The following is a 22,714-nucleotide window of genomic DNA, read 5'->3' on the forward strand; positions in this document are numbered from 1 at the left end:
CCAAATGTAACCAAAGATGCTGCCATTGCTCTTATTGCTCAGAAAGTTCTGAGAGTTTCAGCAGCTCTGTGCCAGAAATGGGAAGAATATTTATTTCTAATTATAGATCACAATGTAACCCTCTGCAATACTACAGAAGGCACAGAACAAACTGTGAAAAAGTCCTCAGCCCTATAGACATAATATATCATGACAAGCCTCTAATATCTGCTATGAGATGACAAAGCCTGACAGTCATTTTTCATTAGGACTCAACCAAACAAATGATCTTCTTGTTTCCACAGCGGGAGGTTGGGAGGAAGAAGTAGTATGGTTATTCTAATACTCATTATTATTTTCATATTTTGTAAGAATGCTCTTTACACAATTCCCCCAGGGCAGAGAACAGTAATAAATGTGCATTATAAGTAAAATAAGCTTATACCTTATTTTGAATGGTTATGTGCCAGACACTTCACTAATCACTTTTATATAACCAATTTAACTCTCACAATCGAGAAGGAGAAGTAGGTTTTATTACCCCCATTTTAAAGCCGAGGGAAAGGATGCTTCCACAAGTTAATTAATTTTCCTGAGATTGTCTAGCAGGTGAGTAACAGGTTTGAAATTCCAACCTGGCTGACTTTAGACTCCAGGTTCAAACCTCTATACTATTCTTCCTGAATTCAAAGAGAAGCAACACAAAAGTGACCTTATTTGCCTCTATTAATAAATTATACATGTATTACCACAATTCAAAAATTATTTGGTAATATTAGAAGCCACTATTAGTTGTAACTACTCAGTCAAAAAGGATGTAGCTAATACAATATGTTGTTGACCTCTATTTAATTAAACAAATACCTTTCATGAGATAACTGATTACATTGCTTGATAATGTGTGTATCTATCCAATTATGGCAGTGGTTAAAAAGAAAGAAGAACTGATAAAAAGAAGGAAGAAATAAAGAAGAGAGAGGAAGGAAAGAAAGGAAGAAAGTGAGAGAGAAAAGGGCATGGAAGGAGTGAAAGAGGGAAAGAGAGAAAGGGGATCATGGGGGAGACAGGAAGGAGGGAAAAAAGGAAACCATTGCTGAACGTCAATCCCATGCGGAAGCCACTCTGAATAGCCACTCTGAATCCATTTTGTAATTTCCTTGGGTTCTATGGATTACACTTCACTTCATAAGTCAAAACATTTCACTTCACACACCAAGAGAATTATAAATGGGATAGACACTTGATATTCTTCCAAGAGACTGAATTTTTTTTCTAAACTGTAAGATAAAGGTTTAAAAATGTCACTTTTCTCATTCCCATGTAACTTACGTATTTTCTAAATCACCCTTCATTTCAAACAGCTCGTTGTACTAAAAGCTTGGCAATGAAGGAAAGAAACCACCTTTAATAGTTTTGTAAATCTTGACAATTTATATGTAAAAATGGTTCCTTAGGAATGTCAGTATTATGTCTAGAACTGATTCTGGTCGAATGTTATATAAATGAAAAGATTTGGTATTTTTTTTTCTTTAACTTGGAGAGAATTGCAGCCCTGAAATCTTTACAAGGTATAGTATTTGTTAATAATATACAAAAGCATGTTATATATTGACCTCAAAAAAGGCAAATAAAACTTGTTTGGTATTGATAAGTTGAAGACTACCCAGAGGAATTCTGTATGCTCTGTCTTGATAAATTGAAAACTGCAGAGAAAGCTGTAGGTTCACTGTATTGCATTTAGGAATAATCATATAGTTTTCTTTCGGACTATGTGGCCTTATCATAAGTCAAGGCAAAAGCTTACCTTGCAGCAATGTGGCATCGGACTTAAATGTAAGTATTCAAAGGTAGGAAAGCTGTGTTTCTCTCCCTTGGGAGAATGACCTGTTAGAGAATGGTCACGTCATAGGGCAGATATCATTAGCAACACGTTTCTTTGCCACATACCTCGGTCATTCTGACAGATGGCCTTCAGGATGCGATGCCCCAGGCCACATTTTCCATGATCAGGGATACAGATCCCTTCAGACGCCAGCCATCGGTAACACATTGGATCCTCACAAGGAACAGACTCCACCAAATGAGGGCAGTGGCCTGCCGGCCCTGTGGATTCCATGAGAACATGGCGCCGTCTCAGTCTAAACCCTAAAAAGAAAAAAAAAAAAAAAGTTTCACAGGATTCCATCTTTATCCAACAGAAGAAAAGCAGCAGCAACTAGAAAAGAGATGAAATTTTATTTCATTCTCTATAGTTCTAAAAGGTGTATTATTTTAAGGTGTTTTCTATTATGGAAAATGGAAAGGGGATACGAAAAGAAAGGGAAAGAAAATGGACAAGAACTAGAGCAGAAAATCTGTCCTCCAAGACTTAACAACCTTGGAGAAGCCACACATAATCAAATGGAGTAGTAAGTAGCTTATGCCCAATGGCCTCCATAAACCATTAGAAGTAAATGAAGACTCTCAGAAACAGCCTCAACATAGATAAATCCACATTTTATTTTTTTCTGTTGTTTTTGACATTCTGATTACTCCGCATTAAGGTGAAATGCATCTCCATTTTGGCATATCTTTGGTAACCAAGAAATTCACAGCTTTATGCCCTGAGATTTCCAGGTCAGACTGCTCTATGAAGACAGTACCTCTTTGAACCGCATTCCCCACCTTGGCTTGACATGGGTCCCTGGACTATTATTCAGTTAAAATAAATGTAATGTGGGCCCAGTGCCCCACTATAATAAGGATATAAATGGGCCTTACACGCTACGAGCTTACAGAGCCACAAACTCAGTGTTGCAAGAGTCAAGCAGGTACAAATTGAGGGAAACGAGTCAACATACACCTGTGGGGGGTGCTGAGGCGTGTGGTGAAGTGGAGGGTGTGTGCTTGCTCTAAAACAGCTTTTGTGGACTGTTGCCATGAGGAAATGTGGACTCTCTGTTAACTAATCTTCTAATTTTTGTCCAAGAAGACAAAATTCCAAGTTGTGTTTTGTTTTTATATGACATCTCTCCATGTTTAATTTATCTTTTTAAAAAACAAAGTGGCCTAAAAGAAAAAAAAAGTGACTGAGAACTAGATACGACCCTTTAGTCTGTGAGTTTTCCATCTCTGGCCCTTATGACACATCACTTTTGAAGGCTATGCCTGCCTTCCATGGATCTCGTATTGTACTTCCATTCTCTAATGCACCAAATTCTGTTTACCAGTTTAATTCCTTTAATTCCTTTTATTTTTAACAAAACCGATCTTATTGGGTGATAACATTTGGAGGAATTATTCACTTATTCCTCCGGGTAGTTCAAGGAGAGACAGACAGATATACTGAGAGATAGACTGTGATAGGATAATAGAGAGTATGCGAACACCGAATTCCCAGCACGAGAGTTAGATACCCGCACTACCCTTCCCACAAGAGGCGGGGAGAAGGAGAGGTAACATGAGAGGGAGCACGAGAGGTAACAAAGCCAGGTGTGTCTCTCTCCCAGATTTCCCAAGGCCATGCCTATCTTCCCACCAGGAGTAATGAAATGAAAAGGTTCTAAAGCTCAAGGCGCAGTTGGCAAAAGACTGGCTCCTGGAAAACCACACAGCCCAGGAGGTTTGAACTAATGGACACATGGTTTTAGGCCACAAGAGGGAGCCGAGCTTCCTTAGAATATTACAGGGCTGGACAAGGATTTTAGATTAACAGTCTCAAGTGTTTTATTTGGGTTTTTTTTTTTTTGGTCCAGGGTATGAACCTATGAACTCCAACCTATGAACTCCTTTCTTTCTTTTCTTTCTTTCTTCTTTCTTTTCTCTCTCTCTCTTTCTTTTTCTCTCTCTCTCTCTCTCTCTTTCTTTCTTTCCTTTATTTATTTATTTTTAGAAAGTGGGGGAGAGAGGGAGAAAAGGGGAAGACGGCCAGAAGGAGAGGGAGAGAGAGAATCTTAAGCAGCCTCCACACCCAGCACAGAGCCTGACAGGGGGCTCGATCTCACAACCCTGAGAGATCATGACCTCAGCCAAAATCCAGGGTAGGACACTTAACCTACTGAGCCACCCAGGCGCCCCTGAGCTCCTTTTAAAAGGGATTCTTCGATTCTTACGTTGACAATCAGCCACGTGGGGGAAGGCATTCAGCCAATCAGAGACCACATTCATGATCATGGCATTGAAAATATTAAGGTCAGGGACAATTAAAATAATAGATGGCTTCTTCCATACTTCATACCTATAAATCTGTATCATTAATTAGTTAAAACAAAATCTTCAGAAGGGTTCAGTTCCCTTCCTGAGCCACCTTCAGAAGAGACACAGGAAACATAACAAGGTTTCCAACTGCACTTGATAGTCATCCAATTACAATGAGCTCCAAGGGCTCACAGCCACACAACTTGGATGACTTCTATTCTTACATGTAATGTCCATATGCTGCTTATTTACAATCTTATGTTTGTCCTTGTTTGGTTTATCTGTTCGAACAGGACATAGCACGCGTCTCCATGATTTATAAGTTTTAACAATTGTCTCAGAAACCTGGTCGTCTTTGCTGAGGACTCTGGGTGTACCTAGAGCTTAATGCCATTGAGCGGTATGTGCAGTTTCCCTCTATAAATCAAATTGCATTCATCTCACCATAAATCTATAGATTACATCTCCTTAGTCAATAAATTCTTCCCGTCTTTCATTTGTGCTGCCCTTGTCCTGACTGTAACTAGGATCAAATCACAGCACAAGCTCAGCATAAAACAAAAACCTTGGAGTCTCTTGTTAGTGCTTAACTTTAATCACACACATGTTCATGCCTGCAGTACACATCAGGCTTCCCCCGGGTGCTTCTGTTCTGAAAGATACACGACTGCCAAGTCCACAGTGGCTGGGGCCAGCCAACCACTTACCTTCATTTACCGAATTCCATATTAATCAGATTGTATCATTCAGTAAACATTAGCTGCCATATGTAGATCATTGTAATGTACTGTGGGAAGCCACAAGAGGAACAGAAAACATAAATCTATTCTTCACAGAACATATAGTCCAACAAGGGGAAAAGGCACATGCATTAATTAAACATCTACCCTATCCCAAGATGGTGCCAGCCACTTTACTTATATTACCCCAAATTAATAAATCTTCAAAACTATTTTGCAAGTTGTTATTCTCATCTTATGCACGTGAAAACTAAGATCAGATGAGACTTTACTACTGCTCCCAAGGCACATTATTGATTAAATGGATATGTATGAAATTCAGCCGAGGACTTTTTGAGTCATCACCTCTTCATGAGAAAGCGTTCAAGTCAGCTCTTGTGTGTGATGTGTGCTAGCCCGACTCCATACAGTGAATCTATAGGGACTACGCATCATTTCCTCCAAATGAAGATGGGTGTATAGATTGGACAGTGGAATTTTAGGCACAAGGCATCAAGAAGGAGTTTTAATAATCACTTAAAGACTATAGATTCAATCCACTTTTAACGAAACTGGTATTTGCAGGATTCTTTTTCTTTTATGAACCCAAAGTTTAGCATCTATTCTACTGGCTTACTACATATTCTACTTTTTAGAAAAGAGTGAATTGTGGGTTGGGGAGAGAAAAGGGACAAAGTACAAATGGCAGAAGATGGGCCAAAGTTTTTTTAAATGAAACCAAAGGAAAATTAAAGGAGACATGGGAGGTAAATCTAGGTTTGAGGATTGTACATCCTCAGGTGCTAGAGGCCCTGAAGTATCCCCGTAAGCTTCTATGGAGCTATGCATGGCCAATACTGTGTCTCCACACTAACACCACTGCAACAGGCTTGAAGCAGCAGCTTGCAGGTTGACTGAGGATGACAGAAGCTTATTCCATCTTAGGCATCCATTTACTCCTCATCTCTGGCAGCCTTGGGCATGGGGTAACAACTTTGAACAAAAGACCCTGAGCACACTGATTCCAACTCTTTAGAAATCAACCACCATTCCTGCAAGTGCAGCATTTTACAGTATCATTATTAGTTTGCACCCTGCTGTGAATACAGAAAATAAGAAAAAGCAATGATAAGGCAATTGTGATTATGAGAACTCTCAACACTTAGAATGAGAAGTAGGCACGCACCCCCACCCCCACTCCTAACACACACAGACATAGAACAAAAAGGAAAAGAAAAAACTATAGCACACATATTTTCTGTAACAAAGCAAAATGATTTTATAGACTTCTCATTAAAAGTGGATCTATGTAGCAGGCAAGGATGGAAAACGGAAATTTTCCCCCACTGTTGTTATATAAGATCTAAAACATGCAGTATTTTCTGCTTTGGCGTGTTATTTAAATTGATTTGTTTCAGAGCATAAAAGACTGTCTTTGTAAATATAGTCATGGCTTCTCAGTTTCAAGATGTCCTTTCCTATGGGGATTTTAGAACTTTAAATGTGTGACTGGGGGTAATACCATATTGGGGGTGTTAAGGAACCCCTGAAGTCCTACCACATAAGCAGTTACCTATTGTGACACTGTATCAGGAAGCCTCCATCAAATTTTTCTTTAAAACAACTTCTGTAGGCAAGGATGTCTTTCTAGAATATGTCTGAAAGGGACAAGGATGTCATATAAATGTATGCCTCTATATCAAAAAGAATTTTTAAAAATGTATTATACTTTCTATAGAGTTCACCCATCAGCAATTTTTTCAGGTTATTTCTCTTTCATATATCTCTAATTATAACTCCCTGGGACTGTATCAAAGATAAAGCAATGAATGATAAAACCTGATCCAATTTAAATTCCTCTGAAAGATGTCCTAGCTTCACTTGACAAGTACCAACCTGCTGAGTACTGTTCCCCTTGTCTGCCTATCACAGACCTGGTGGGAAGTGTGAAGGCTGGGGACAACAGCTGATTTTCTAACGTACTTCAAATGGCTGACAGCCACAAAGCTTACAGGGTTCCTGATTGAAGGGTGCCTGCCTTAAAACAAGAGCCATGGTAAGATCATCTCTAGGGCAACTAATTTCTTCTGTTAGGTAATACAACATTAACTGCTTTTCCATCCTTTTCTACTATTTTTTTTTTTAATGTGAACAAAAGGAACATGCCAAAGCAATAACACAGTTACTGGGAAAAAGACTAGTGAAGAGAAAAAAGTAATTATCTCCAACTTTACACATTCATTTTCTTGTTATTGTTTGCCGGTATTTCCCTCAAATCCTCTATCATATATAACAGAGTATAAAATAACTAAGGACATATATATATATATATATATCCTAGACTTTTGCTACTAGGTTCACTGCATTTCTTTAGGGTAGGGAATTCAAATGTGAAGCTAAACAGTTCAGTTTACATCCCAGAGTTTTGTAATGTTTAATGTATTAGCTTGTATATTCCGGCCTCTGTGGAATTCTGAATTACATTTCGTTTGTGTCAGTCAGCGACTCTGGCAGACCCCATGGTAGGACCATGGGACAGACTGAGATTGAGAAGATCCCAGACCTCATGCTCGCAAGTCAGCAGAAATAAAAAAGAGGATTACTTACCATCATCATAACATGCTTGTACTCCTTGTAGGCACAGAATCATTTCCCTAGAGGGAAAACTCCATTCCTTATTTTTCCCAGGAGGGATTAGAGGCAGGTGGTCCTGGCAGATTTTAGCAAGACCTTAAAAATCAAAATTGTCTCTGCTCTGGGGAAGCATTTATAAAATGCCGAACTCCCAGACCTGAATAACAATCATTGCTGTGTACAGGCTCTTCTGTCTGGGATTACTTAGTGTCTAGGGCAGGTCATTTAGCCTAAGAATGGGCCCTATAGAACAGAGACTGTTTCTCATCAATCCCAACATGACCCTACACATTTCAGGCGGTTGTGGTAACACTAAGACCTTCAGGTGAGAAGCTCTATTGTCTCCCCCCTTTCCTTCAGCTCCAAAGGCTGAGCCTCTCTTAGAAAAACTTATTGTTTGAGGCAAAAAAACACAAATTCCAGTCACCTGCTGCTCTCAAGCTAATCTTAGAACACCCTTCTTTTCTCACACAACTGCAGTCTACTTTCCCTCTCCCTCCAAAGGTGACACACTAGAGCTAAGACAAATCCCATGCCCCATGCCTTATCTCTTACATCAGTGCAATGATTGGCTCTCAAGACTAATGTGTCCCACTGGCCAGTGGGGTGAATGTGGGCAGAGTGCTTCTCTGCTAAGCTTGGCACTGGACTTGCGCCTTGATCCAAATTTCCTTAGGCTTCAGAGGGAATCACTAAGGAAGCCCAGTGTTTGAGGGAATACTAGACTAGGGAGACAGGAAACCAGGTTCTTAGTGCTGGCTTGGCCATTATTAAATCCCTGTGGGATTTAGGACAAATGGGCTCACTTCTCTACACTTTAGTTTTGAAGTATTATGAAGTATCGTATCCTTGCTGAGCCTAAATGCTGATGCAAAGTTTGGCAGTATATAAGTATCTTAGGGCTGCCAAAAGAAAATACTGCACTGGGTGATGTAAAACAACAGAATTTTTTTGTCTCACAGCTCTGGAGGCTAGAAGCCCAAAATCAAAGTGTCAGTAGAGCCATGCTCCCTCTGAATGTTCCAGGGAAAGACTGCTCCCATGCCTCTCCCTAGCTTCTGGTGGTTGTCGACAATCCTTGGCATTCCTTGGTTTATACAAGCATCACTCTAATGTCTGCCTTTGCATAGCATTCTCCTCTGTGTATCTCTGTGTCCAAATTTCCCTCTTTCTATAAGGACATCAGTCATTAGAATAGAGCCTATCCTAATCCATTATGGCCTCATCTTAACTTGAGGCCATCTGCAATAACCCTATTTCCAAATAAGGTCATATTCACATATACAAGGGGTTAGGAATGAAGTTCTTTTTTTTGAAGGACACAATTCAACCCACAACAGGTGATGTCTAATGAATGATGGACCAGAGTGAATTTACAAGAGTTGATCCATACAATAGAGGAACAGGGGCAAAGAAAAGGTTTGCCATTGAAGCATCTTGGGCACAGGGGGCAAGCAGAGGGGTCTGAATGTTGTGAGTTTCCCAGCTGAGTTCCATGGACCAGTTCAGAGTTATGTGCAAAAGGAAGATTGAAAGAAAAGTTGAAAGAGCACTCTTCACAAAAGGTTTTGTGAAAATTTGTTCAAGTAACAAAAATTACAACACAGAATGAGGAAGACAGCATTCTCGGAATTGCTGTAGAAATTCTATGGCCCAGAACAAAGGGGAGAAAGCATTTAATAAATATCTATTAAGTTTAACCTCAGCATTACTTCTACCATCTTGTAGTATCAGCATCTCATATTTCCTTGAGGGAGCCATCCCTTCCTGACTTTCAGTGGTGAGACTTGGCCAGCCTTGTCCCTCTAGTGGTGGACACATGCCTAGGAGTTGACCAATCAGAGTGACTGGGTCAGGGTTATCACATGACACAAAGCAGCCAATGAGATTCAATTCCAGGACTCTTCCTGGAAGTATTAAGGAAGACATTTCTTTCTACTTTTCTAGGATCTAAAATCAAAATTACCTCTTTTTTCTTTTTGTGGTGAGAATTTTAAAGATTTACTCTCTTAGCAACTTACAAGTATATAATACAGTATTGTTGATTATACTTATCATGCTACACATTGGATCCTCAGAACTTAAACTAACCTTATAACTGGACACTTGTATCCTTTGATAAACATCTCCGCATTTTCCCCACCACCCACCCCCTGGTAACCATCATTCTACTCTGTGTTACTATAATTTCAGGTCTTTTAGAATCTACATATAAGTGAGATCATACAATATTTGCCTTTCTCTGACTTATTTCACTTTGTATAAGGTCCTCAAGTTTCATCCATGTTGTCACAATGGCAGGGTTTCCATCTTTTTTTATGGCTAAATAATATCACTATAAATATGTGAGTGTATGTGTGGCTGCAAGCACATGCATGTGTGTATATATCATATTTCCTTTATCCATTTATGCATCAATAGTCACTTAGGTCATTTCCATATCTTTACTATGTGGATAACACTGCAAGAAACATGGGGATTCAAACAGTAGATCTTGAATTGGGTTTCTGTCACTTACAACAAAAATTATAAAATAATATGAGGCCCACTTGGCCTGGTTGGGTTCTACAACTTTGAAAGCAAAAGGCATCACTCAGTATAGCAAAGTTGCACAAGTATCTACAGCCATGGCCACAGGGGCTGGCAGAACCTGAGTCCAATCCTTCATGACTTTCTAGACAACAATCTAAATGGATTGGCACAGGTTGAACATAGGAGGGCTGGTTCCAATAACATGTAAGTTACCCTGGGGAGTCTCATATGCAGCTACAGGAGACTTACAAGGTCCAGTTTAATGCGAAATTACTTTTAATAAAAATAATACAAAATAATTCCTAAACTGAAGAGGTTTAAGGGACATTCTGGCTACAAGTCTAATTAAAAATCAGCACAGGCCTCTTCACTGCACCCCTCCAGGTTCAACTGAGATCCAGTTTTCTATTATTTGATAAAAGAGTTAAAATTAGCGTCTTCCTCCTCAACCTAGACTCCACACACATCCTCTTCTGTCTTAGAATGAAAAGTCAGAATAAAGAGAAAAGCCCAGGGCATGGGTGTGTGAACTTGGACATGCCCATGTGTGCATGTGAGGAATCTGGGAATTGCTAAACTGTGGGCTTTCAAATGGACACAGAATTAAGCTGAGAGCACCAGCTTTGTAGCATCAAGCACTTGGCCAGGTATTCTTTCTTTGCATGTGATATCTAGGGTAGTGCTTAGCAAACACAACCTAATTTCTGGAATGTCCTTGGAGCTCATTTCTCTTAGAAAAACTAATATTTCTTTTTAGCATTGCTACTTAAGGGAACATAGTATCAATACAAACTGAAGGGTCAATGAAAGAGAGGTCAAGGTGTCACCAAAAACGAACTTTTGAATACAAAGATGTGCGCGTAACAGCAAATGAAAGGAAATAAGACTAGAGAGGCCTACAAAATTAAAAAATTATATAAAGTTTGAAGATTCCACTTTTAGCCCAAAGACATCAAAAAGTAAACAACACACATAAATGCCCCTTGTGAAAATCTGAAACAGAACATCAAATTCAGCATGAAAAAATCTGAAAATAGATAGGCAAAATAGTTGTTTCCTGATGTGATTACAGAAATAACGTCTAATTTCCTCACTATAACCATTACAGATATAAAACATTGTTATACCATATTTGAGTAATAGTCACATCACCAGCTATGAACCTAACTGGAAGCTCGATCAAGGTCAGATTCTTGCTTCATGGACATGTCCCCAGTGGCCTCCCTAATAACTGAATGCTCTCAGGCTTGAGCTGGTTATCTACATTTTACAAACAAATATTGTCTTAAAACAGGCTTAATCGGCTACTTAGCTACCAGAATAACTGTGTGTACACTGGAAGTAAATGAAGCAGACACAAACAAGACACTCACCTTTTCTCCCCTGAGGATCACGGCAGTTTTCATGGATGCACAGGCCCCAGGCTGACCAGGAAGATACTATACAGTCTGTAGAGCAAGGGATATTGCAGAGCTGAGAAGCTGAAGGGGCACGTCCCAAACATAATGTCTTTTTCACAGGTCTAGAGACTAAAGGATAAAAAAATAAAATAAAATAATGGTCTATGTCACATTCTCTAGATACTCCCAGAATTATTGTCTTTATTTATGTGCCTACCTTGCCCACATCACTTTTCTGATTAAAGAGTATATACAGGGGAGGAGCAAGATGGTGGAGGAGTAGGAGACCTAAATTTCCTCTGGTCCCAGAAATTCAGCTAGATAGGGATCAAACCATTCTAACACCTACAAACTCAACAGGAGATAGAAGAAAAGTAGCAGCAACTTTCTGAACAGAAAAGCGACCACTTTCTGGAAGGTAGGACATGTGGAGAAGTGAATCCGAGGCGATATTCCAGAGGATAGACGGCGGAGGAGGGGGCCCCGTCAGCCACTTCTGGCAAGTGATAGAGCCGCGGAGCACAAAATCAGAACTTTTACAAGTCGGCTCTGCTGAGGAACGTCGCTCCAGTGGCTAAGAGGGCGGTGGAACCCTCGCGGGACAGTGTGGTCTCAGGACCCTCGGGGTCACAGAAAGACCGGGGGTGCCTCAGTGCAGCAGAGCTCCCAGGTATCAGAGCGGGGAAGCCGGCTGCAGAGACAGAGCCGAGGGGAGGGCTCTCAGCTCGGGGTTGCCATAAACCGTGATCCGCGGCAGTCAGTCCACTGCTTCTCCAGCAGGGACCCAACAAGCGGCAGATCCGGGGAGACTCCCCTTCCTCCCCGGGGTGGAGCAGCACGGGAGCCCACCACAGGGATCTGCTGGGTTTGGAGACTCCACAAGGGGTCGGGAGCCAGAGATAGAAACACTTGGTCACAGGCCGGGTGAGCACGGAGTACGGCGGGAGACCGGAGAGACAGGAGTGGCTGAATGCTTTTCTCTGGGGGCGCACTAAGGAGTGGGGCCCCAAATTCTTGGCTCCTCCGGGTGGAGATTGGGAGGCCAACTTTTTCACTCTCATCCTCCAAAGCTGTACCGAGAGCTTGCAGGGAACAAAAGCTCCCAAGAACAAACCGGAGCAGATTGCTTAGCCCGGACCGGCAAGGGCAGGGCAATTCCGCCTCCGACAAAGCCATTTGGGAACCACGGCAACAGGCCCCTCCCCCAGAAGGTCAGCAAGAACAGCCAGCCAAGACCAAGTTTACCGATCAATAACAACAGCAGAACTCCAGCGCTAGGGGAATACTGCACATAGAATTCATGGCTTTTTCCCCCCTGATTCTTTAGGCTTTCAAAGTTAATTTTTTTTAACTTTTTTTTTCCAAATTTTTCTTTTTCCCTTTTCAACCAACATCTTATCAATCACTTTTTTAAAAATCTTTTTTATTTTTCATTATTAGAGTCATATTCTATCCCTTCATAGTAGTTAACCTTATTTTTGGTATATATCTAAGTTGTTCGCTCTTTAAAATTTTGGGATACACTTTCTTCTAACAGAACAAAATACACCCTGAGTCTCTAGGGTATGGCTTTGTTTTAGTCGCCTACCTTATCACAGTCTCTCCCCCTTTTTTTAATTTCTCTCCTTTTTTTTAACCAACTTCTTATCAATTCCTTTTATAAAATCTTTTATAATATTCATCTTTACATTCATATTCCATCCCTTCATTGTATTTACCCTTATTTTAAACATATATAAGCTTTTTTTTCTTTAAAATTTTGGGAGGAAGTTTCTTCTAACAGACCAAAATTTGCCCAAAATCTAATGTGTGGAACTGATCTATTCAAGAGCCTGATCATTTTTGATCATATTATTTTTTTTTCTTTTCTTTTCTTTTTCTTTCTTTCCCTTCCTTTTCCCCCGGTTTCAGGTCTTTCCTGATTTGTTTAGTATATATTTTTCTGGGGTCATTGTTACCCTGTTAGCATTTTGTTCTCTCATTCCTCTAATCTCATCTGGACAAAATGACAAGAAAGAAAAAAATCACTTCAACAAAAAGAAAAAGAGGCAGTACTGACTGCCAGGGACCTAATCAATACAGACATTAGTAAAATGTTGGAACAAGAGTTCAGAATGATAATGATAAAGATACTAGCTGGGCGTCAAAAAAGCATGGAAGATATTAGAGAAACCTTTTCTGGAGAAATAAAAGAACTAAAATCTAACCAAGGCGAAATAAAAAAGGCTATTAATGAGGTGCAATCAAAAATGGAGGCTAGGATAAATGAGGCAGAACAGAGAATTAGCAATATAGAAGACCAAATGAAGGAAAATAAAGAAGCTGAGAAAAAGAGAGATAAACAACAAGTGGATCAAGGGGGCAGAATTCGAGAGATAAGTGATACCATAAGATGAAACAATATTAGAATAATTGGGATCCCAAAAAAGAAGAAAAAGAGAGAGGAGTAGAAGGTATATTGGATCAAATTATAGCAGAGGACTTCCCTAATTTGGGGAAGGAAACAGGCATCAAAATCCGGGAGGCACAGAGACCACCCCTCAAAATCAATAACAATCAGTCAACACCCCGACATCTAATAGTAAAATTTAATTAGTCTCAGAGACCAAAAGAAAATCCTGAAAGCAGCTCAGGACAAGAGATCTGTAACCTACAATGGCAGAAACATTACATTGGCAAGAGACCTATCCACAGAGACCTGGCAGGCCAAAAAGAACTGGCATGATATATTCAGAGCACTAAATGAGAAAAATATGCAGCCAAGAATACTATATCCAGCTAGGCTGTCATTGAAAATAGAAGGAGAGATAATAAGCTTCCAGGACAAACAAAAGCTAAAGGAATTTGCAAACACGAGACCAGCCCTACAAGAAATATTGAAAGGGGTCCTCTAAGCAAAGAGAGAGCCTAAAAGTAACATAGACCAGAGAGGAACACAGATAATATACAGTAACAGTCACCTTACAGGCAATACAATGGCACTAAATTCATATCTTACAATAGTTACCCTAAATATAAATGGGCTAAATGCCCCAAACAAAAGACACGGGGTATCAGATTGGATAAAAAAAACAAGACCCATTGATATGCTGTCTGCAAAAGACTCATTTTACACCCAAAGACACCTCCAGATTGAAAGTGAGGGGGTGGAAAACCATTTACCATGTTAATGGACACCAGAAGAAAGCTGGGTGGCAATCCTTATATCAGACAAATTAGATTTTAAATGAGACACTATAATAGGAGATGAGGAAGGACACTATATCCTACTTAAAGGGTCTATCCAAGAACAAGATCTAACAATTGTAAATATCTATGCCCCTAACATGGGAGCAGCCAATTATATAAGTCAATTAATAACAAAAGCAAAGAAACACATCAACAACAATACAATAATAGTGGAGGACATTAACACCCCTTCACTGAAAGGGACAGATCATCTAAATAAAAGAACAACAAGGAAATACTTTAAATGACACACTGGACCAAATGGACTTCACAGATATATTCAGGACATTCCATCCCAAAGCAACGGAATACACATTCTTCTCTAGTGCCCATGGAACATTCTCCAGAATTGATCACATCCTAGGTCACAAATCAGGTCTCAACCAGTACCAAAAGATTGGGATCATTCCCTGCATATTTTCGGACCACAACGCTTTGAAACTAGAACTCAATCACAAGAGGAAAGTCAGAAAGAACTCAAATACATGGAGGCTAAAAAGCGTCCTACTAAAGAATGAATGCGTCAACCAGGAAATTAAAGAAGAATTTAAAACATTCATGGAAACCAATGAAAACACAACTGTTCAAAATCTTTGGGATGCAGCAAAGGCAGTCCTAAGAGGAAAGTATAAAGCAATACAAGCCTTTCTCAAGAAACAAGAAAGGTCTCAAATACACATCTAACCCTACACCTAAAGGAGCTGGAGAGAGAACAGCAAATAAAGCCTAAACCCAGCAGGAGAAGAGAAATAATAAAGATCAGAGCAGAAATCAATGAAATAGAAACCAAAAGAATAGTAAAACAAATCAATGAAACTAGGAGCTGATTCTTTGAAAGACTTAATAAGATTGATAAACCCCTGGACAGATTTATCAAAAAGAGAAGGGAAAGGGCCCAAATAAATAAAATCATGAATGAAAGAGGAGAGGTCACAACCAACACCAAAGAAATACAAACAATTCTAAGAAAATATTATGAGCAACTATATGCCAGCGAATCAGATAATGTGGAAGAAAAGGATGCATTCCTAGAGGTGTATCAACTAGCAATACTGAACAAGGAAGAAATAGAAAAACTGAACAGACCTATAACCACTAAGAAAATTGAAGCAGTAATCAAGAATCTCCCAAAAACAAGAGCCCAGGACCAGATGGCTTCCCAGGGGAATTCTACCAAACATTTAAAGAAGAATTAATACCTATTCTTCTGAAACTGGTCCAAAAAATAGAAATGGAAGGAAAACTTCCAAACTCGTTTTATGAGGTCACCATTACCTTGATCCCAAAACCAGACAAAGACCCCATCAAAAAGGAAAATTACAGACCAATATTCTTGATGAACATGGATGCAAAAATTCTCACCAAAATACTAGCCAATAGGATTCAACAGTACGTTAAAAGGATTATTCACTACGACCTAGTGGGATTTATCCCTGGGCCGCAAGCTTGGTTCAACATCAGCAAATCAATCGATGGGATACAATACATTGACAAAAGAAAGAACAAGAATCATATGATCCTCTCAATAGATGCAGAAAAAGCATTTGACAAAGTACGGCATCCTTTCTTGATCAAAACTCTTCAGAGTATAGGGATGGGGGTACATACCTCAGTATCATAACAGCCATCTATGAAAAACCCACAACGAATATCATTCTCAATGGGGAAAAACTGAGAGCTTTCCCCCTAAGGTCAGGAACGTGGCAGAGATGTCCACTATCACCACTGCTATTCAACATAGTAGTAGAAGTCCTAGCCACGACAATCAGACAACAAAAAGAAATAAAAGGCATCCAAATCGGCAAAGAAGAAGTCAAACTCTCACTCTTTGCAGATGATATGATACTGTATGTGGGAAACCCAAAAGACTCCACCCCAAAACTGCTAGAACTCATACAGGAATTCAGTAAAGTGGCAGGATATAAAATCAATGCACAGAAAGCAGTGGCATTCCTCTACACCAACAAGACAGAAGAAAGAGAAATTAAAGAGTCGATCCCATTTACAATAGCACCCAAAACCATAAGATACCTAGGAATAAATCTAATCAAAGAGACAAAGAATCTGTACTCAGAAAACTATAAAATACTCATGAAAGAAATTGAGGAAGACACAAAGAAATGGAAAAACGTTCCATGCTCATAGACTGGAAGTACAAATACTGTGAAGATGTCAATGCTACCTAGAGCAATCTACACATTTAATGCAATTCCTATCAAAATACCATCCACTTTTTTAAAGAAATGGAACAAATAATCCTAAAATTTGTATGGAACCAGAAGAGACCCCGAATAGCCAGAGGAATGTTGAAAAAGAAAAGCAAAGGTGGTGGCATCACAATTCCGGACTTCCAGCTCTATTACAAAGCTGTCATCATCAAGACAGTATGGTACTGGCACAAAAACAGACACAGAAATCAATGGAACAGAATAGACAGCCCAGAAATGGACCCTCAACTCTATGGTCAACTCATCTTCGACAAAGCAGGAAAGAACGTCCAATGGAAAAAAAGACAGTCTCTTCAACAAATGGTGTTAGGAAAATTGGACAGCCACAGGCAGAAGAATGAAACTGGGCCATTTCCTTACACCACACACAAAAATAGACTCAAAATGGTTGAAAGACCTAAACGTGAGACAGGAGTCCATCAAAGTCCTAAAGAAGAACAGAGGCAGCAACCTCTTCGACCTCAGCCACAGCAACTTCTTCCTAGAAACATCGCCAAAGGCAAGGGAAGCAAGGGCAAAAATGAACTAGTGGGACTTAATCCAGATAAAAAGCTTTTGCACAGCAAAAGAAACAGTCAACAAAACCAAAAGACAGAGAACAGAATGGGATAAGATATTTGCAAATGACATATCAGATAAAGGGCTAGTATCCAAAATCTATAAAGAACTTATCAAACTCAACACCCGAAGAATAAATAATCCAATCAAGAAATGGGCAGAAGACATGAACAGACATTTTTCCAAGGAAGACATCCAGATGGCCAACAGACACATGAAAAAGTGGTCAACATCGCTCGGCATCAGGGAAATCCAAATCAAAACTTCAGTGAGATACCACCTCACACCAATCAGAATGGCTAAAATTAACAACTCAGGAAATGGCAGATGTTGGTGGGGATGCGGACAAAAAGGAACCCTCCTACACTGTTGGTGGGAATGCAAGCTGGTGCAGTCACTCTGGAAAACAGTATGGAGGTTCCTCAAAAAGTTGAAAATAGAGCTACCCTATGATCCAGTAATTGCACTACTAGGTATTTACCCCAAAGATACAAATGTAGTGATCCGAAGAGGTACGTGCACCCCAATGTTTATAGCAGCAATGTCCACAATAGCCAAACTATGGAAAGAGCCAAGATGACCATTGACAGATGAATGGATAAAGAAGAGGTGGTATATATATACAATGGAATATTATGCAGTCATCAAAAGGAATGAAATCTTGCCATCTGCAATGACGTGGATGGAACTGGAGGGTATTATGCTGAGCAAAATAAGTCAATCAGATAAGAGATGTATCATATGACCTCACTGATATGAGGAATTCTTAATCTCAGGAAACAAACTGAGGGTTGCTGGAGTGGTGGGGGGGTGGGAGGGATGGGGTGGCTGGGCGATAGACATTGGGGAGGGTATGTGCTATGGTGAGCGCTGTGAATTGTGTAAGACTGATGAATCACAGGCCTGTAACTCTGAAACAAATCATACATTATATGTTAAAAAAAAGAAAAAGATAGTAGGAAGGGAAAAATGAAGGGGGGGCAATTGGAGGGGGAGACAAACCATGAGAGACTATGGCCTCTGAGAAACAAACTGAGGGCTCTAGAGGGGAGGGGGTGGGGGGATGGGTTAGCCTGGTGATGGGTATTTAAGAGGGCATGTATGTATTGAATGGAGCACTGGGTGTTATATGGAAACAATGAATCATGGAACACTACATCAAAAACTAATGACGTAATGTATGGTGATTAACATAACATGATAAAAAAATAAATATTTTGAGTAAGAAAAAAATAAAAAATATATAAAAAAATAAAGAGTATAGGCAAAAAAACATAAATTCTCTAATACTTGCTTACCTCTACACTATCAACATTTTGGGTGAGAAAAGGTAAAAAGAAAAAAAAAGACAGCAACAAAGGGCATGCACTTGAGTTTCCTGCTTCACAGAGTATTCCCTGGGAATTCAAGAGAGGACTGGAAAAAATATAGATACAAATTCTCTAGAGTTATGATTTAAAAAAAAATTAAATGGCTTTGTGAAGTTTCAAGATGAGTCAATCTTGACTATATTATATAAATGACTAGGTTGCTGCAAAAAAATCAAAATCGAACTCCTGAGGTGGGGTGTTTAACATAACCAATCTACTGCTGTTACTCGCCTGAGGGGTGGAGCTCTCAAAGACACAGAAGAAAAAAATGGTTCTTAGAAAAGAAGAAAAATCAGGATCTGTGACTGCAGAATTAGCCCCTTGAAGTCATTTTCATTAGTGAGGCTTTCCAGAAGCACAAGGAATGTCCGAGAAGCCATGGGGTGACACCAACTTAGGAGCCTTCCAACCCTTCCTGGTGCACCTGCACCCAGACTGCACCCAGAACTGGGTCACTTCAGGATGCAGTGACCATCTGGCCATGAGTGGCACTCACCAAGTGCCTTCTCCATGCAGATCTACTCTGGGCACATGAAAATACACAGATGAAGGAGATGAGATCCTGACTCTCATGGAGATTATAATAGGATAGGAGTTAAGACAGAAATGACACAATAAAAGAAGAGCCAAGGGGCTCCTGGGTGGCTCAGTTGTTAAGTGGCTGCCTTTGGCTCAGGTCATGATCTCAGGGTCCTGGGATCGAGCCCCGCATCAGGATCCCTACTCTGCGGGAAGCCTGCTTTTCCCTCTCCCATTCCCCCTGCTTGTGTTCCCTCTCTCGCTGTCTCTCTCTCTCTCTCTCTCTCAAATAAATAAATAAGTCTTTAAAAAAATAAAAAAATAAAAAAATAAAAAGAGCCAAATGCATACCTATGTTTGCGCCGAGTGAGCCCACACTAAAGTGGTTTTGGAGCAATTCAGAGCTTGTGAGCAAATGGTAAGTTCAGATGGTTTTATCTTATGAACTGGCTTGTACTATTGTCTAAATATTTCCCATATGTCATGTCCACCCCGCTAAGCAGATTAGAAGTGCTTCAAAGACAAAGACGAGTGTGACAGGGCTGGTGGTAAATCACACCATCTACTTTGCTTCTTCACTCTTTACATGGATGTCAGTTAAATCTGGTAAAGACTGCAATAAATTGCAGCTCTGACCAGCAGAACTTTGAACATAAATGGAAACAAAAGCAAAATAAAAAAATAAATACTGTTTTCAAGAAGTTGCAACCCATGGGGGAAGAAGTGTTCCTAATGAACAGTAGGGCAGCTTGAGGTGCTTATGAGGGCAAACGGGAAAAACAAAAGGTCATGAAGAATAATGTTTTGTTTGCAACTAATTCTTGTATATTTTACCAAAAGGATTTGACCTGACTTAAAATAAAAGATGGCGGTAAAGCCAGATGGTCAGTGTAAATGTCAAAGTTCACAAGCCATGTGGAGGAGGCAGGGACATGAAGAGAGAACAGATACTGAGGGTGATTGAGGGGTTACCTGGGGAGGCTGAGGGGAGGTGGTGATCAGAGACTGTGTTGGCCAGAACGACAGTGAGATGTGGGTTTGGAGTAACTGGGACTGGGAGGTACATATGACACTGGTGGATTGTGGATAAAGAAGACCCTGTGATATACTTCAATAAGATGAAAACAAAGAAAGAAGAAGAAGAAGGCCACCCAGCCCCACCACCACCACGACCACCACCTGTGAGTTGGGGAAGGGGTTGGTGATTCCTTCCCCAGGAGTGAGCAAGAGAAGACACATAAGACTGCTATTCACCGAATACATAATGCATTCATTCCAAAACGATTAGTACCCACTTTAAATCAGACCTTCTTGGATGGTGTCTGCTTTCAACGAGCTCTCAATCAAGAAGGGTAAGTCAAGTAGCACATTAACAAAATTGATGGAAAGTGATGCTTCAGAGCATTGCTGGAATGGAAAGCTGTATAGCCAGAGGTCTTAAGACAGAAGTGCCTTTGGGTCTGGGCCCATACTTGTTAGCATGTGTTCTCACGAACTCTAATGTTAGTTTCCCCCCCAAAAAACTAAGTAGTGATGGAAAAGGAAGTAGGACTTGTAAACTAATTAATCTACTTATTTAATAAATATTTTTAGTGCATGCCGGGCACTGGTTACAAATCAATTCTTTTAACCTGCACAACTTCGAGATATATGTTCTTACTATCTCAAATTAAAAATGGGGGTTCTGCAATGTTTACTCACTTGCTCATATTCTTAATTAGTCAGGAGCAGAGTTGAGATTGGGATCCAGGCAGCCTGGCTCCAGAGTCTGTGCTCCTAACCACTGTATAATATGTGATCTTATTATAGGTCATTCAACCTATACTGATAAGTACCTACTATCAGTCAACCCTGTGCTAGGTGCTGAACCAGAGCAGAGAATAAAAAAGACAAGGTCCCAGTCCCCATGGAATCCGTATTTCCATGTGACTTGATACTAACCATACATGAATTCATCAGCCCCAACAAGACTGGAAAGCTGTTACTGCTGCTTCTGTTTTCCTTTGTCATGGCTGTCTTGCTGCAACACCAGACAGACTTCAGGTGTCTGATGATCAATGCTGAGAAGATACCCCAAACCCCTCAGGTCCAAGACCCAGCAGATACTTGCTGCTACAACTTTTGTACTTAACGTTGAACCTTGCCATTGAAACTAATCAATCTACCAGTGCAGCACCTGGGCCCACAATAGGCCTTCACCAATCTCATGAGAAGCTCCTGAATGTCCGTCTTCAGATAGGCAGTGCAGTTGGAAAGAGACTGGGAACATCTCTTGTGTCAAGGACAATGTTTTTACAGACCATTATTTTTTACCTGGCTTATTTTTAGAGAGCTATTGGGAATGTTTGGGATTAGGGGGTTAAGTCCCCCAAGGTCCCCACTGATACATACTTAACCGTCAATCAGTTCACTGTTGGATATTAGGGATAATTGTACTCCTAAGATATGGAAGTCAGGAGAGACGTGGTGTGCTAGAGAGGATCTGTGGGGGGGGGGGGGTGTTCCCTGGAGACTATTAAGTGACATAATTAGGAGGCCCAGGGGTAGGAGTGAGGCCATTTGTCAGAGCACTCATGCCTCTTTAGCACTGCTTTGACAGACAGTAGATCTTAATCCATATAGATAAATTCTTCCAGTCCCAGGCGACATGCCTAAGATGCTTCCTTTAGGCATTGAATCAATGTACTTGGGCCAACCTATCTCTATCTCAGACCCTCTGGGCTACATTTGTTCTAGAAATAAATCATAAATAAGTCACAAAACACTTACCAGCTTCAGACCACTTAGGTAGTTTTCTCCCCAAGAACAGCAAACACAGAATATCTCTATGCTTATTGACTATTTAGAGCTAGAAGGGAGCTTTAGAGCTAATTTAGCTTAATTCGTCAATTTTACTGAAACCCTGAGCTTAAAGACATTAGATAGTTTCTCCAAATTCACTCAGCAAGTCCAGGGCAAAGCAAGACCTAAGCCTTGTCCCAGGTGGCTGACTCAACTCTACCTGTCCCTGTTGGTTTTCCTTCCATGGAATGAAGCCATCAGACAGGACACATGAGGTTGTGTGTACTGAGGATATTTTGTTGATGAATCACACTGACCACAGTGGAGGCAGTCAGTGACACAACAGACCCAAGACATCCACGAAGGCTGCAAGCTCACAATAACCTTTTATATAAAACCCAAATCCTTCCCCTACTTCATCGCTACTTTTAAACTCCTCCAAATACTCATCCAGACCTCCCCCACCAAGGAGGAGTTAGTGAGACCGAACTTCGCTCCACTCAAATGATCATTTACTTCTTTTATTTGTGGCAATTCACATTGTAATATAATTATCTTGGCAGGTGGATAGGATGTGCGGATGGCATGGA

At 40.3% G+C, this 22,714-nt stretch overlaps 1 protein-coding gene across 1 annotated transcript in view; it reads right to left on the reverse strand.

The window, feature by feature from the left end:
- Nucleotides 1–22,714, reverse strand: part of THSD7B (thrombospondin type 1 domain containing 7B) — a 763,227-nt gene that overhangs the window by 460,304 nt on the left and 280,209 nt on the right. Inside the window, exons 5-6 of the mRNA XM_028101331.1 lie at nt 11,414–11,569; nt 1,927–2,124 (exon numbers count right to left, since the gene is read on the reverse strand). Of these exons, the coding sequence (XP_027957132.1) occupies nt 1,927–2,124; nt 11,414–11,569 (354 nt within the window). The remainder of the gene's footprint in view (nt 1–1,926; nt 2,125–11,413; nt 11,570–22,714) is intronic.

The sequence above is a fragment of the Eumetopias jubatus genome, unplaced genomic scaffold, assembly GCF_037043125.1.
Source record: "Eumetopias jubatus isolate StellerSeaLion01/CBP00866 unplaced genomic scaffold, mEumJub1_p1.0 scaffold_3, whole genome shotgun sequence".
In the NCBI taxonomy this organism is placed as follows: Eukaryota; Metazoa; Chordata; class Mammalia; order Carnivora; family Otariidae; genus Eumetopias; species Eumetopias jubatus.